We start from the raw sequence: 18,215 nt of genomic DNA on the forward strand, positions 1-18,215 counted from the left end.
CACACACACACAGAGACACACACACAGAGGGAGACAGACACACACAGAGAGAGAGACACACACACACACAGAGACACACACACACAGAGGGAGACAGACACACACAGAGAGAGAGACACACACACACACAGAGACACACACACACAGTACATTGTTTTGTACAGAATGCCAACAGATTTGGCTAATTTACCTTTGATATGTTGTATATGTGGCTTCCAACAGAGTTTGTGATCTATAATCACACCTAAGAATTTTGTTTCATATACTCTTTCAATTTCGGTTCCATTTCAATTCATTTTAATTTCACAGTCGGTAGGAACACCACCAAATACCATACATTTTGTTTTGTTTTCATTAAGAGACAACTTATTCCTATCAAACCATTTCTTTAACTTTATCATATCAACCGATACCGATATATGCGGGGTTTCCCCTCCCAAAAAAACTGAATAATTTCAGGTAATTAACATTACATATCTCTTGTCGTGGAATTAACACAACATTATGCATACTTTTTTTTTGATCCACTTTTTCTCCCATTTTCTATTTTTTTCTCCCATCCCAATTTTTCATATCGTCCAATTCAACCCTCCCCTGTCTTCGAACGTTGTTTCTTGCCTCCCACAAGCCGGCTGCAATGTGGACTAAGTCATACATAGCACGAGTCCCCTCCGATACTCGAGGTAACAGCCGTCGCATCTTTTCACCTGCGCGGCTCGATCTTTCAGCGTCGAAGCATCCTGTTCGAGCCCAGTCTCCAGCATTCGTTGCGAGCGCCTTGCACGTAGCCGCCCTAACATTATGCATACTTTGACAATAAATAAAATAATAATGTGTTCTTACTTGCTTGCCTGGGTAAATAAAGGTTAAATAAATGTAAAAAGATTAAAAAAAATATATATATTTTTTTTAAAACAATACCGTACTTTTTATGCCAATATCGGTAGGCCGATAATATCGGACATCCCTAGAAATAATCAGGATGTGTGGGACTGACGGGCTCAACACAGCCTCACGGGCGCCCTCGTGGCGCACCGCATAGTGCCTCGCACACCCACACGGCCGTCACGGGTTCGCCTCCCGCTCCCTCGCATGTCTTCCCCACCTCGTCTCCCGTTCTCCCTCTCTCCTCTGTCGCTCATGTCTGACCATGAACAAGCTGGAAAAACGCTAAAAATAAATCTAATAAAAGAAAAAACATACCCTCACAATCACGATGTCGGCGCCCAGCTGCATGGTCTCCTCCGTCGACAACTGAAAATAAAACCATGTGAATAAGATAAGATAATATAAGATATTCTTTTATTGATCCCCTTGGGGAAATTCAGGCATCATAGCAGCATGTGGGAGGGGGGGGGGAGGGGAGGTACAGGTAGTAAGAAAGTGTAAACAATATAACAAATCAATATAATTAACTCTGGACATGTGCATATATAAATGGTAAATGGCTGCTTTTTTATATAGCGCTTTTATCCAAAGCGCTTTACAATTTGTTCCTCACATTTTACACATTCACTCACACATTCACACACCGACGGCGGAGGCGACCGTGCAAGGAGCCAACCTGCTCATCGGGAGCAATTAGAGGTTAAGTGTCTTGCTCAAGGACACATCGACACGCTGCCCGGGAGGAGCGGGAATCGAACCGGGAACCTCCGGATTGCCAGACGACTGCTCTACCCTCTACATATGGGCAACAAGGTGCGAGATGAGGGTATGTATGCCCTCTCAGTTATATTTGCCCTACAATAAATAGTTACAATATATAATCTAATAATCCAATCATCTAAATCTAATATATAAAAAATTAAAAAAAAAATGCTAAATGCTAAATATATGCAATATATAATCTAATAATCTAAATCTAACATATAATCTGAAAAGGCTCCACCGTGGCTCAGGTGTAAAAGGTGAGACTTGGAGGATTACCGCATCACTGTGACATGAGTGATGGCGACCACCTGTGCCGTGTTAAAGCCCCTGTGAGCTGCAGAATATTAGCTAATAATTTCTCCTACCCAGAGCCCTTTATCTTAAGAGATAACATCCAGCCACTAGATGTCGCACAAGAGCACCAGCACGTCTTTTGTCCAATCGTGATAACATGTGGGGTACCGCAAGGATCCATTTTAGGACCGAAATTATTTATATTGTATATTAATGATATCATTGATGTTTCTGATAAACTTAAATTTGTCATTTTTGCATTTTGTTCAGGTGCAGACCTTCAACAGTTGCTAACAAATATTACAGGTGAACTGGGGAAGCTGAAATGTTGGCTTGATACTAACAAACTCTCCTTAAATATAAGTAAGTCTAAATTTATTTTGTTTGGTAATAAAAAAATACACCCGGATACTCAAGTAGAGATATGCATAGATAATGTTCATCTTGAAAGAGTAAATTAATATACTTTTTTGGGTGTCGTGATAGACCAAAACCTCAGCTGGAAAACTCATATTAATATGTAAAGAAAAAAACAGCGCGTAGCTTAGTTTTTCTTAAGAAAAACCAGACACATATTAAATTTGAGATCATTATACACAATTTATTGTATTCTTTTATTACCATATCTAACTTACTGTATAGAAACTTGGGGAAACACATACAAAACGAATCTGAATCCTATTATCATCTTACAGAAAAAGGCAATAAGGGTTGTGAACAATGTTAGTTATCTCCATCCTACAAACACACTGTTTTTTGAACTAAGGGCATTAAAGTTGCTTGACTTAGTTGACCTTAAAACAGCAGAGGTAGTTTTTAAAGCAAGAAGTTATCAACTGCCATGTAACTTACAAATTTTGTTTAAAGAACGAGAGGTGACGTATAATTTTAGAAGAACACTCGATTTGAAACAGTCTAGAGCTCGAACCACACTTAGGCCCCGTTTAGACGGAAACGCTAGCAGGTGAATCCGCAAAAATATTTTTTCGGATGTGCCTTTCGTTTATACGGAAACGGCATTTTTACGGGGTGAAACCGCAAAAAAGTGAGACTACCTTCCAGGGTGGAATTCCTAGAAACGCAAAAGCTTTGCGCTCTCGTCTAAACTGTTAAAACGTATAAATCTGATAAAACGATGACGAAAGGTTTGTCACGGCTCTGGTCGCGCGTACTGCTTACGTCACAGGTAGCAGCTATGCGCCAGTAGCCGAGACGTAAACAAAGCAAGTATGTCTGACTTATATCAACGGAGATCACCTGAAGGCTACATTGGCAGTACTTTTAACCCTTTCACTGCCACACGACAGAAGGTTACCCCTTTACTATCACACAACCGGCTGTCGTGTGGCAGTGAAAGGGTTAAATACACAAGAATCTGTCCCGCGGCGTGAGTGGACCCACTGTCTGTGAGTGACTCTGCTTTGGTGCAATCACATTCCCCATCCACAGTCTGCGAATCAGAGGCAGAGTAGGGCGGGTCTTCACAGCACGTCATGTGACATATGCGCCAATCGTGTGACAGCGGGTCTCCGTCGTTACAGCGTCGTCTGCACGGAGAATTCCACTCCAAAACGCTTGTCTAAACGTAAAATTAAAAGTGAAACCGCAAGATGACTTTTGCGGTTTCTGTTCACAAAACGCTCGTCTAAACGGGGCCTTAAAAGTACGTCTGTGTCAGTGAAAGGAGTGAAACTCTGGAACAATCTACCGGATGAAATAAAAAACAGCAGGAGTATTTTTAAGTTTAAAAAGATGTTTAAAAACAGGGTTCTAGAATCTCATAGTCAAATTTAACCTACAATCTGTTTTCTCTACCATGATACTCGGGTATTGCAGATTAAGTTTTGATTTTCCTATGTTGGCTTATGTTCTTTTCGGGAACGTTTTTTGTTGATTGTTGATTTTTTTTTATTTTTTTTTTTATCTTGCAAACTTAAACTTTTTTTGTTCTTTTCTGGATAGTTTTTTGTTGATTTTCTTTTGTTTGTTTGTTTGTTATATTTTGAAAACTTAAACTTTTTTGAATTTGTTTTTGAATTAGGGGTAGGTTGCTCTATAAGCCTTCGGCTTCAAACCTATCCTTTTCATTTGTTTATTTGTAAAGAAATTCGAAAAAGTATTTGTTTATGTTTATTTACTTGTATGTGTAAACATTCGAAAAATTAAATAATTCATTCATTCAATCAGGTGCATTCCATGTGGGGAGATGGGACGTAGATACATGCACACAACATGTAAACAACAACGTGGTTTTGGACAATTTGAAAAAAATTTGTGGGGGGGGGGAAAGCAATACTTTTACCTCTGCACCTTTCTAAAAGCTCTGTGGATGCATTTTTTATATATATTTATTTTTAGCATTTTTACAGCTTATTATTTATTTTACCAGGTAGTCACTTGAGATCAAATATCTCTTTTTCGAGCAAGACCTGGGCAAAATGGCAGCAAAACAAAAACAAATATACAAAATTATTGATATAGATTGTAAATAACAATGGTCCTAGAACAGAAACCTTGTGGCACCCCCTTGTGGACAGATAAAACATCAGAATAAAAACCATCAGCCTGAACACATTGAGTCCCGTCAGCAAGATAATTACAGAACCAGCCAACAGCAGAGTCAGACAGTCCTACATTAATTAGCCTATGCTTCATTATATTATGGTCCACAGTATCAAATGCCTTTGAAAAATCAATAAAAAGGGAAGCACAATTATGTCGTTTACTACTTTTGTAGCTGCTGTAACGGTACTGTGACATTTCCTAAAACCAGATTGATCGCAAGATAAAATAGCATTGGAACTCCTTCAGCTGATTACTTACCAGAGTTTCTAGTATCTTGGCTAAAGCTGACAAATTAGAGATTGGCCTGTAGTTGTTGGGGTTTGAAGGCTCACCACCTTTTAACAGGGGTAGAACATGAGCCTTTTTACAAATCTTGGGTATTTCATTACAAGTCAGGGTTAAGTTAAAAATATAAGTTAGAGGTTCTGCAATAAAATCAGCAGAACGTTTTAAATAATAGGGATCCAGTTTGTCTGGCCCAGCCGTTTTTTTAGGATTCAAATTCTTAAGGGCTTTATGCACTTCACCAATAGAGAAGGGCTGACAATTAAATTCAAGTGGGACCTGTGTTGTGGTATTGTTTGTTACTTGATCAAAGAGAAAACCAGAAGAGACAAAGTGTTTGTTAAAACAATTGAGCATCTCAGTTTTCTCATACACAGTAGATAAACCAGATACAATACAGGGTGGAAGACCAGATGTGCTATTTGGGGATAAGGATCTGATTGTCTGCCTAAATCTCTGTGTGCCAGCAGTATCTTTGCTTGTTCTTCGACTCATGCACCTTTTTGAAAATCATCTGACATAAAGATGGAACACATTTTTGTTGTTAATATGATTTATATTACTGGTAGTTCATACAAGACATTACCGTCCTCTAAGCCAGTGTTTCTCAAAGTGGGGGGCGCGCCCCCCAGGGGGGGCGCAGAGGCATGACAGGGGGGGCCTTGAGATTTATATATAAAAAAAAAAAAAATTGGATTACAGAAAATTATCACTAAAGTGCTATCTGTTGCAGGTGCACTGTTCTCCATGAAAATACCATTTCTCAAAATCTGAAAATCATTATTTAATAAAACACAGAAAAGGATCACCAAGTTACTCGGGATAAAAAAAACCTTTACAGACAACATTGAGACAAAGCTCTGCAATTTAACATAGGCCTGGGTTGTTTTTATTTCTGTTAGCATCGCGGATATAAGAAAGAGGTCTTTAAAGCTGAGTCAATGTTGATGGTTTTGTTGAACAGGAGAGAAACTGTATTCAAAGAAAGCTATTAAAATAGTCTTTGAATCTAAATATACTTTCTTTGTGTTGATTTTACATTAATTCCATGATTTTACTCAAGTAAATATCTGTTACAAGCTTCGGTCTTAAGTAGAAAAATGCGATTTTTAATCTAGATTAATTACAGAAAATGGTGAGATTAATTAGTAATTTTTTTTAATCTATTGACAGCACTAATTATTAGATATATTGCGTACAGGAAGTGTTCTGACCTTGGCCACCAGGATGGAGATGACGGCTACAGCCATCCTCTGCAGGGTGGGGTCCTCGTAGCTGCTCAGCCAGTTCATCACCAGCCTGGCTGATGCATACCTGCACCGTGGAGGACACACAGACATGACCGTAAAACATCATATACTATATATATTTTTATTTAACTATTTTATCACGCTTTTTACTGTCCGTTCTATTTGATAATTTTTTGCCTATTTTTAAACTGAATCAAACCGCACTTTTTTACTCCTTCTATTCTATTTTATCATTTGTATTACTGAATGAAGGCCTATTGGGATGTTCGATCCTAATGTGAAAAACTGTGATTTACCTTACCTGGCTGCGTCTATTCGAAAGGCAACCGGTTCATGCTTCGGCGTTTGCGTTTTGCGCTCTGATTGGCCACTGCTGTTTCTGGTCGCACCAATCGTGTGACGGCAAGTTCTTTCGCCGGTTAAGCTTAGGCGACTCTTTCGAAGTTGGTTAAGGTTAGAGTTTGTCTTAGAGCAGGGCGATAGAACGCCAGCCCTGATTCCAAACTCTAACCTTAACCAACTTCGAAAGAGTCGCCTAAGCTTAACCAGTGATAAACTAGGCGTTAGGTAGTTTGCTGCTGATCGAGGCGGAAATGGGCGCGTCACGCGATTGGGCGCACATGTCACATGACCAGAAACATCAGTGGCCAATCAGATTCACAAAAAGCATAATCCGGTTGCCTTTCGAATAGACGCTACCTGGCTACCTCTCCATCTTTTTATGGTTGCCTGTATTTTTTACTGTTGTGAAGCACTTTGAACTGCAATTTTTGTATGAAAAGTGCTATACAAATAAAGTTATTATTATATACTGTACTAGGGCTGTCCCCGACTAAAGATTTGGATGGTCGACTAGGATTGGCCAACATTTGCCGTTAGTCGACTATTGGTCAAAAAAAAAAAAAAAAAAAAAGTATAATAAAATAAAATAAAAACATTTATTTAAAAAAATAATTATCATTCCATTTGGGCTGTGGGGGTGCTTAATGTCTGAAGGAGTCGACTGAAGGCTTCTTGTCCTCTGCAAAAGCATGCAATTGGTCCACTGATGGATACATCTTGATATTTGTCTAGTCTAGTGTGTTCATTAGATGGGTGAAATCCTCTTTCAGTGCCTCTGTGCCTGTTTTCTTAGGCAGTTAGCCTCTGGTATGCGTGCCATTAGCATTAGCCACGCTTCTAGGCCTCTTTTCTTTTGGAAAGAATGATAAAAAAAATAAAAAAATAAATAATAATAATTATATTCGACTAAGAGGTTGGCCAGTCGACTACGGCTCCTTTCGACCGATTAGTCGACTAATCGATTAATAGGAGTCAGCCCTATACTGTACCAATACAGACGGGGATCTGTGAGCCTATTCTTTGATTCTGCAGGTTTATTCAACAAAAAACGAATACAATTTAAAATGAATTGATCCGAGTTCATTTGAGGATTGAGGCGAGTATTTCAGTTGGATCCGGTGTTGATTTACGACTGCAGGTAGGAAAATATAATATGTAGCTTACAATATAATAAATAATATAACACAACTTTCTTAGATCATGGTTGAAACACGCTCAACGCTACAAACAGCAGTGCGGTGAGCAGCGTGGTGTAATGTAGCTTCACTAAAGTAAACTGACTTGTCAAACGGGACGTCGTGAAGGATGTGATCACTGCAGAGGGCGAGCAAGCAGTTCTTCTGAACCTGGAGAGAGAGAGGGGATAGTTAACCCTTTCACTACCACACTACAGGTTAACTCTTTCACTACCACACTACAGAAGGTTAACCTTTCACTACCACACTACAGAAGGTTAACCTCTCACTACCACACTACAGACAGTTAACCCTTTCACTATCACACTACAGAAGGTTAACCCTTTCACTACCACACTACAGAAGGTTAACCTTTCACTACCACACTACAGAAGGTTAACCTTTCACTACCACACTACAGAAGGTTAACCTTTCACTACCACACTACAGAAGGTTAACCCTTCACTACCACACTACAGAAGGTTAACCTTTCACTACCACACTACAGAAGGTTAACCTTTCACTACCACACTACAGAAGGTTAACCTTTCACTACCACACTACAGAAGGTTTACTTTTTATTTTATTTTATTCGTTTATTTAGACGGGACAATGCAAAATTAATGAACACTGTGGAGTGTAAAAATTGCCGGATTTAGCACGAGGCTAATTTCCATCCGTTGTCCCCAAACATAAAAACAGGACTCATAGAAACAGTAAGAAATGTACAAATACATAAAAACAGGACACATAAAAACAGTAGGGCTGACCCCTATTAATCGATTAGTCGAGACTAATCGGTCGAAAGGAGCCGTAGTCGACTGGCCAACCTCTTAGTCGAATATATAAAAAAAAAAAAAAAAAAAAAAATTAGTTTTTTTTCTTCATTTTTTCCAAAAGAAAAGAGGCCTAGAAGCATGGCTAACGCTAATGGCACGCATACCAGAGGCTAACTGCCTAAGAAAACAGGCACAGAGGCACTGAAAGAGGATTTCACCATCTAATGACTAGACAAATATCAAGATGTATCCATCAGTGGACCAATTGCATGCTTTTGCAGAGGACAAGAAGCCTTCAGTCGACTCCTTCAGACATTAAGCACCCGCCCCCCACAGCCCAAATGGAATGAAAAAAAAATATATATATATATATATACTTTTTTTTTTTTTTTGTCAACCAACAACCAACTAACGGCAAATTTTGGCCAATCCTAGTCGACCATCCAAATCCTTAGTCGGGGACAGCCCTAAAAAACAGTAAAAAAATGTACAAATACATAACAGCATGTCACATAACTCGTCATCGGCACTCAGTGGGGGGGCTAATAAAACGAGATATGTCGTCCGTGGCACTGAAAGTGTTCAAATGTAATATCGGAAATGATCTGTATTGGTTTTCAAATATATATATATATATATATATATTTATTTAACCTTTATTTAGCCAGGCAAGCAAGTAAGAACAAATTCTAATTTTATTTATTGTGAAAGGTCTTGAAAACCATGTCGGTTTCTCAGACCATGTGCTGGGCTGGTTTAAAACATACATCAGAGGGAGGAAATTCTATGTTAAACTAGGAGATCACATGTCTGATATATACGACAACAACTATGGAGTTGCACAAGGGAGTTGCTTAGGTCGTTTACTCTTCTCCCTTTACATGTTACCGCTGGGTGATATCATCAGAGAACATAATGTAGATTTGTAAGATTTCCATAGTTATGCGGATGATACACAACTGTACATATCTGCTGAACCAAATGATACAGCGATTAGCTCCATTACAGACTGCTTACTGGCAATAAATAAATGGATGAGTAAGAACTTCCTGAAACTAAACGAGAACAAAACTGAAATTCTAATTATCGGCTCCAAAACTAAAAAAGAAACATTAATAAAGAACCTGGGGGGACTAACCCCTTGGATCAAATCTGAGGTCACTAGTCTTGGGGTTATCATAGATTCAGAACTGAACTTCAATTCTCATATTAGCAAAGTGACGAAAACATCGTTCTTCCATCTCAGAAATATAGCAAAAGTACGACCATTTATTAATCAGAACGATGCTGAGAAGCTAATTCATGCATTCATATCTAGCCGGTTAGACTACTGTAATGCACTTTTCACAGGTATCCCTAAGAAAACCACAGAGAGGCTTCAGCTAATCCAAAACTCTGCAGCCCGACTGCTAACTAGAACCAAAAGGAGAGAGCACATTAGTCCAGTCCTAGCCGCTTTACACTGGCTTCCTGTAACATTTAGAATTGACTTTAAGGTCCTTCTCCTTACATACAAAGCTCTAAATGGACAGGGACCTAGCTACATCGCCAACACTCTAATAAATTACACACCAGCAAGAACACTGCGATCATCAGCTGCTGGACTACTAGAGGCTCCCAGAAGCAGTCAAAAGAGGATCGGTAATGCAGCCTTTATCAACTATGCCCCAAAACTATGGAACAAACTACCCCAAAACATCAGGGAAGCCAACTCGCTAGACATCTTTAAAAGACAGCTTAAAACCTATCTCTTTGCTTAGGCATTTCACTGATAGATATCTGCTACCACCTAGTGGCAAGAGGAAACATCAGGGATATCCTGACACAACTTGTATTTATTCTTACCCTGCCTACTCTTTTACACTGCCTATCAAATTCATGTGTCGGTTATTGCACTTTTTACTTCTTACTGATGACTATTTTTAAACTGAATCATTTTAAACTATTCTTATTATTTGCTAGATCCAAATGTGAAACACTGATTATTTATGACTATTTTTAAACTGAATCATTTTATTCTTATTATTTGCTAGATCCTAATGTGAAACACTGTGATTTGCCATATCTTGCTATGCTCGCTCATGCCTGTATTTTTTATGTCCGTTCTATTTTATAATTTTTTGACTATTTTTAAACTGAATCATTTTAAACTATTTTTAAAACTGTAAGCGGAGAGCCTATTGGGATGCTAGATCCTAATGTGAAACACTGTGATTCTACCTGTCTATCTTTTTATGCTCGCTTATGCCTGTATTTTTTGCTGTTGTGAAGCACTTTGAACTGCAACCTCTGTATGAAAAGTGCTATACAAATAAAGTTATTATTATTAAAGGTATGCATAATGTTGTGTTTTTGGGGGGGAAACCCTGCATATATCGGTATCGGAAATGAAGAGTTGGACAATATCAGTATATCGGATATCGGTAAAAAAAAAAAGCCAATATGGAACATCCCTGGTGCTTACCTGTGGATGGTTGGGGAAGTTCTTCATGGCAGCCAGCAGCCGGGCCACCGTGGCACCGAGCAGGCGGAGGGGCATGCCCTCAGACAGGTGCTGGGTGGTCAGGTTGAACACGCAGGCGGTGGCCACCAGCTGCACGTGCAGGGAGGTGGGGTGGGTCTGCATCACGCCCAACACCAGCTGCGGGGGGGGGGGGGACACCATCGCATGAGCATCTGAATTAATTGCATATTTCTTTATTATGTTTTTTGTTTTTTACATATTCGGCACCAGACCCGAGATATCCCGGGTTAACTCGCCGATGCGTCGGGCGCCAAGACCCGAGATATATATATTTTTTTTTGTATTGATCTTTTTCCCCCTCCTTTTTTCCTCCGATTTTCTCCCATCCCAATGTTAGTCGTTATGCCAATTCCCAATCCCCTTCCTGGTCGCTGCGCACTTACCCCCCACAGTCGGTCTGGGAGAGTGGAGGCTACCACGTGCTTCCTCCGACACACGTCCAGCCAATCAACCGCTTCTTTTCACCTGGCAGCGCGGACTCTCACTGAGAGGGTGTAACGTGTGGAAGGATCACACTACCCCACTTAGATACTATCCGCGCTGAGCAGGCGCCCCAACCGAACTGTAGGAGTCGCTGTTTACAACGACCCGGACCCACCCCGCCAGCTTTCCCACCCTCTAATACTGCCAATTGTATTAGTGTGAACGGCCAGCCAAGCTGGTGACAACCCCGGAGCTGTGAGCTGGATTCGAACAGGCGAATCCAGCATCTCCGTCGTTGGTGACGAACGCAATCTCCGCTACGCCACCTGACCGCCCGAAGACCCGAGATTTCTATCCAAGACCCACCAAGACCCGATCAAACAATTGGAATATTATTTTGGAAATACTCCCGATCACAGGTAAGAACGATCTGACGTACATTTTTCTTGATCCTGCAATGCTTTTATACCGATCGGGCTGATAAGCGTTTTTAGTGTTCAATACGAATGCCGTTACTGACAATCAAATAATCAGAAACGACCCCCCCCCCCTTACATGCATTCATGATAGAACATAATACCTATGATATAGATTTGATTTCGGGATAATAGCGTATACAGGCAAGAAGTGGCAACGTCTATAGTGGAATTGACGTGTAAGGATATAACTCAGCATTTCACGAATTACCCTAGACGGCTCTAAAAGCATACTTATATTCACCACGGTATAACACGGGAACGTATGGATGGAAAAATATATTATTTTTCACATATTGAACGATAGATAGGTGATGTCAAATGGGCCATAGTATTGTATCCATATAGCTATAATATAGAATATAGTTATAGCTCTACAGACAAGGTGACGCACTCCTATCCTAGCGCGGCCTAGCTACATCGGGCCCTAACTAATAGCTGGCGCCGAATGAGTTAAGGAACACGCCGCCATTATGGGAAATGTGCTTACCATCTTCTCCAGAGTCAGACGTGAAAATAGATACCGGTAGTCAATTTCCTCTCTGTGCATTCAGTAGCAAGCTAGCCTAGCTTAGCACAAATTAATGGAAGCAGATACGGACCACTAGCCTAGAAACTCCAGGGGAGGTATTTTCGGGCCAACAGCTAGGCTAGTGGTCCGTATCCGCTTCCATTCATTTGTGCTAAGCTAGGCTAGCTTGCAGCCGGATGGCCTTCTACTGACCGCACAGAGAGGAAACTGGTATCTATCTTCTTGTCTGACTCTGGAGAAGACAGGAAGCGTGTTGTTCAAGGTGAACCCAGGGGTGGTTTGTGTGTTTTATTGCTGCTCTTTTACTCTCAGGGCTTCGTGTAGGGGTGGCAATCACCAGAGGCCTCACGATACCATATTATCACGATACGATAGCATTGCGATTCAAAATATATTGCGATATGCTGAGTATTGCGGTATTAATATTGCGATATGTTGCGATATATTACCTTTTTTCAACTGCAAACTGTCAACATGTTTTATCTAATAAAATAAAGTTTTCAGTCTGTTCATCTCACTTCAATCATTTTTATTGCAGCAAATGGGATTTTCTCAAGCAGACAGATTTTTTATTTGCATAATAAAATATCGATACTTGGTGTCCTTGTATCGATACAGTATCGCCACGCAAAGTATCGCGATACTATTACTGTATCGATATGTTCCCCCACCACTGACTGTGATGTCAGACTGTGATGTCAGACTGTGATGTCAGACTGTGATGTCAGACTGTGATGTCAGACTGTGATGTCAGACTGGGAGCTGCAGCCCATGTGCACTGAATTAACTGAACTGAACTCCAGGTCTCAGCGCTGAAGGTGAATCAGCGAGCATTATGAATTCTGCACCGAATGTAATTCTTTTACATTCAAAGCTTCTATTGAAGTTTTCATTTTTTTTGTGACCAACCTTTTTTTTTTTTTTTTTTAACAAGTTCAGAGGAAAGAGACATTCACATCAGCATTTCATATTAATTCACACAGTGGCATAAAAAGTGTCTTTTCAGTATATAGATTGTCCATCAGTATAGTCCTGTACGGTGTAGCCTGCCTGCCTGCCTGCAGCTGTGACAGTCTCTTCCTCTGATCTGGCGTCCTGCGGCTGCGAGACAGTCCCCCCCCCCCCCTCCCAGCCCCCCAGGTTCACATAGAGACAGTCCAGGTGGCTTCTTAACCCCCCCCCCCCCCCCTCCCAGCCCCCCAGGTTCAGATAGAGACAGTCCAGGTCGCTTCTTAACCCCCCCCCCCCCCCCCTCCCAGCCCCCCAGGTTCACATAGAGACAGTCCAGGTCGCTTCTTAACCCCCCCCCCCCCCCCCCTCCCAGCCCCCCAGGTTCACATAGAGACAGTCCAGGTCGCTTCTTAACCCCCCCCCCCCCCCCCCTCCCAGCCCCCCAGGTTCACATAGAGACAGTCCAGGTCGCTTCTTAACCCCCCCCCCCCCCCCCCTCCCAGCCCCCCAGGTTCACATAGAGACAGTCCAGGTCGCTTCTTAACCCCCCCCCCCCCCCCCCCTCCCAGCCCCCCAGGTTCACATAGAGACAGTCCAGGTCTCTTCTTAACCCCCCCCCCTCCCCCCCCCCAGGTTCACATAGAGACAGTCCAGGTCTCTTCTTAAACCCCCTCCCCCCCCCCAGGTTCAGGTAGAGACAGTCCAGGTGGCTTCTTAACCCCCCTCCCCCCCCCCAGGTTCAGGTAGAGACAGTCCAGGTGGCTTCTTAACCCCCCTCCCCCACCCCAGGTTCAGGTAGAGACAGTCCAGGTGGCTTCTTAACCCCCCCCCCCTCCCAGCCCCCCAGGTTCAGGTAGACATTTTAGGAAAGGGGGAAACCATGATGCATACATGTATAGGATACAATTAATAAAAAAAAAAAATCATAATTATGTTTTGAAGTTGAAGTATTGAAGTTTTCTAATGAAGCTTCGAATGTCTGTCGCCATATTTTATGACGTAATCATAAGAAAAATTAAGATTAAAAAAAGAAAATCCTCAAACAAAATCCTCAATTTGAATAAAGTGATTCATCTGATTAAATGAGATTTACAAATAAATTTGATTTGATTTGATTTGCACTAACCATTCAATGGACCCATCTCAAACTCTTTTCTTGATCCTCCAATTTGAAAACAGCATTGAGACAAAAATAAATAATTTTATATTAACTCAATCAGCGCCAGATGGCGCTGTGTACCGTGTGGTAAGAAGGCCACCACTTTAAAGTATAGGAATACATGGCAGTGTTTGCAGTGCTCAAACTATATTATATATCATAGCTATGGATATAATAATATAATACCGTGGTGAATATGAGTATAGTTTTAGAGTAATCCTGTCTAATCCCAGAAAACGACGCTATGCAGCAATACGTGCATTTCACTAAAAACCGTGGCGTTTCTCGCCTGTATCAACAATCAATCTGAAATCAACGCTATATTATCGGTATTATGTTTCATCATGAATGCATGAAAGGGTGGGGGGGGGGTAATTTTTCTATGCTTTGATCGTCACCAACGGAATACGTTACACACACAAATTACACACATACGCTCGGATCGCAGTGAATGGATTCTTGGATCAACGCAAGATTGATACCATATAGCCCTTACCTTGACTAAGATGTACTCCAAAAAGAATATTCCAATTATCTGATCGCCATTCCAAGTAGTGATGTCGATCGGGTTGCCAACATAATCCAGCAAAGAACATGAACCGGGAGTGCTTGATTCTCCTCAATCTATGCGTTATAAACGCTTGTCCCGCCCGACAAGGAAAAACCCAGTCCGGACTTTTTAGATCGACGCACAGCCCAAGCCAGAGAGTTTCAAAGGATGTGCAATACCGGCCGCAAGGCGGCAGGAGGCGGTATTGGATGTTTGCAATCTCAGACTCATTCCCAATGATAACACAGGCTCCCTCGATGGATTATGAATGGGAATATCGAATAAAAGAAATAACGATAGAAAACCGACTTTTCTCGGGTTTGGCGCTCAAGCGTCGGCGAGTTAACCTGACTTTATTCGTGAGTGGCGTCCAATGAGTTAAAGAAAACACAGATGCTGTCTGTAGTGTACACTGTAAATATATGACCGTCTGAGAGTTTAATCCCTTTTATTGTATTTTCTGTGATCTGATACTCTGTGTGGTGTAATGCTATTTGGAATTATTTTTATATGTAGGAATATTGGAATAATATATTTTTTAAATAAATAAAAAAATATATAATGTTATGTATGTATTGTTTTGTTGTGTGTGGACCCCAGGAAGACTAGTTGTTGTCGCGGTGATGACTAATGGGGATCCGTAATAAAGATAAAGATAAAGACAATCACAACTGTTGTTTTCCTCAGAGAAACTGATCAGAGGGGGGGGCGGAGATAGGTCAGTGTATCACGATATTGTGATATTTAATCAAAATACGATCCCATTGAGAAAAGAAACCCATAACTGATCCACAAGAAACGGCCAGGTTAAGAAGGCCTCTCAAATAGTTGAGGACAACACACTCATTACAAACTAATGCCCCCAGGCCGTCGATACAGAGCTTCATCACTGAACAAAAGGGGCTCCGGTAGCGTCGTGCCAACCTCCATCAGACTGCTGAACACCTAGGTCTGGTGGAGGCCGGACTGCACCCATAATTGCTCCATATGGATTTTAATATATCATGCTTTAAGTACTGTAGTTTTAACGAAGCTGGTGTTTTTTTTTTATTTGTCTTTCAACCACTGAAGCACAAATGAAGTTCCGAAAAGGAAAATAAAGTAATTTGAAGTTGAAGTTGAAGATCATATTGAATTATCGCCCCCCCCCCCCCCCCCCCCTGACCAACTGACATGCACCCGTTTGAAGAAGAAAGAGGGAGGGAGGGAGGGCGGCAGATAGAGGCACCTGCAGGGCATCCGTCCGGGGTTTGTCCTGGTCCGTGGTCAGGTTGTAGAGGTGGATGAGGGCTTCGCGTGTGAAGCACTCCCTCTCGCCGTACCTCCGCAGGGCCTCGCAGATCTGGCTCTCGTTAGCCTCGCCCGTCACCTGCACACACACAGCCATCCAGCAAGCAGCGTCAGCGAGAAGGGGAAGCCAGCCACAGACAGGAAGCATAATACCACCGACTAAATACAGTAGAACAACAAGAATTTGTGTCAGGAGAGAACAAGTCAAACTACGGTAATACAAGATGTTTCTAGCTGCTCGCCGAGCTCTCGCCAATAACCATCACATCCTCCGAGGTGGGGGGGGCTTTCAACTCTCTCGTGCCAAGGAACCCACAGATAGCTACACAGATAGCTACTCACAAGGCCACAGACCTCCGTAGGGGATATTATGTTCCAGGGAACCTCACCCGAGAAGATTCTTGCGGTTAGATATGATTTAGTCTAGAATTCTACAACCGTCTCTATATCGTAGCTTGAGAAAACACTCGTTATTAAAAAAAAGAAAACGCATATTATTCATTCGTATACAATGTCTCGTCGTCCCAAGTGAATTGCGTCCCGGTGAAATAAAAGTGACATCATTTTAGGCTATTCCTTATTTTAGTGAAAACGCCCCGGAATCTTAAACATCCCGGGGATCCCTTGACCTCGAGCAGTGCTGCTCAACAAGTTGCTCCTATCAGAAGAGATTAGGAATGACAGGCTTTTGTTATGGAATCCCAGTCCATAACATGTCTAATGTATGAAACACTGAATTTGCCCTCTCCTACTGTAAGAAGACAGCGCCACTGGTTACAATTTATTTTCAAATGTATTCATCTTAATTATCCGCAATATCTAAAACAATACGTGACTCCATATTATTCCAATTATTATTTAAGGCATTCTAGCCAACTCTATTTTTCCATCCCTACACTTTCAACACTATCAAAAATCAACAGCCAAGAAAGCCTTTTTGTTCAAAGCCCCTTCCGATTGGAATAACTCACCTGCTCAAATACTCGTTCCATCTCATCTTTTTATTTATTTTAAAATGCGCCGTCTTCTTACTTTCAAAGTACATGTACATGTTTTTAGTTGATCATTTTTAGTTGATTATTTATTTATATACTGCATACTATCATGACTTTCACGTCTCATCTCTTACGAAGTAACGATCCATTCCTATCCTCGCTCGATTTGTGTTTTGTTTTATTTGTCCCGTTTATTTTGTGATCTCGTATGTTTGTTTACTTATTTTGCAATGTAATTTCTCGTTGATTTTGTTGCGTTGTAGACTCTGTTTCGATGTCCAATGTTTTTTGTGTGTTTTTTTTCTTCTGAAAATGTACAGACATTGTATTGTGTCAGGACTCAGGAGCCCCTCGGAAACGAGACGCTACATCGACATAATTATAATACTAGGCACGGCTGCAGGGAAACGTTCACACTGCTACTACCAGACATAATTATAATACTAGGCATGGCTGTAGGGAAACGTTCACACTGCTACTACCAGACATAATTATAATACTAGGCATGGCTGCAGGGAAACGTTCACACTGCTACTACCAGACATAATTATAATACTAGGCATGGCTGTAGGGAAACGTTCACACTGCTACTACCAGACATAATTATAATACTAGGCATGGCTGTAGGGAAACGTTCACACTGCTACTACCAGACATAATTATAATACTAGGCATGGCTGTAGGGAAACGTTCACACTGCTACTACCAGACATAATTATAATACTAGGCATGGCTGCAGGGAAACGTTCACACTGCTACTACCAGACATAATTATAATACTAGGCATGGCTGTAGGGAAACGTTCACACTGCTACTACCAGACATAATTATAATACTAGGCATGGCTGTAGGGAAACGTTCACACTGCTACTACCAGACATAATTATAATACTAGGCATGGCTGCAGGGAAACGTTCACACTGCTACTACCAGACATAATTATAATACTAGGCATGGCTGTAGGGAAACGTT

At 41.3% G+C, this 18,215-nt stretch overlaps 1 protein-coding gene across 1 annotated transcript in view; it reads right to left on the bottom strand.

Moving 5' to 3' along the window:
- LOC311244443 (protein zyg-11 homolog) overlaps window positions 1-18,215 on the bottom strand; it is a 42,478-nt gene that overhangs the window by 10,492 nt on the left and 13,771 nt on the right. The window contains 5 exon segments of the mRNA XM_084333955.1: window positions 1,204-1,254; window positions 6,012-6,111; window positions 7,671-7,735; window positions 10,808-10,984; window positions 16,187-16,327. Coding sequence (XP_084190081.1) covers window positions 1,204-1,254; window positions 6,012-6,111; window positions 7,671-7,735; window positions 10,808-10,984; window positions 16,187-16,327 — 534 coding nt within the window.

Source organism: Notolepis coatsorum, assembly GCF_963971535.1.
Source record: "Notolepis coatsorum genome assembly, chromosome: 17".
Classification (NCBI taxonomy): domain Eukaryota; kingdom Metazoa; phylum Chordata; class Actinopteri; order Aulopiformes; family Paralepididae; genus Notolepis; species Notolepis coatsorum.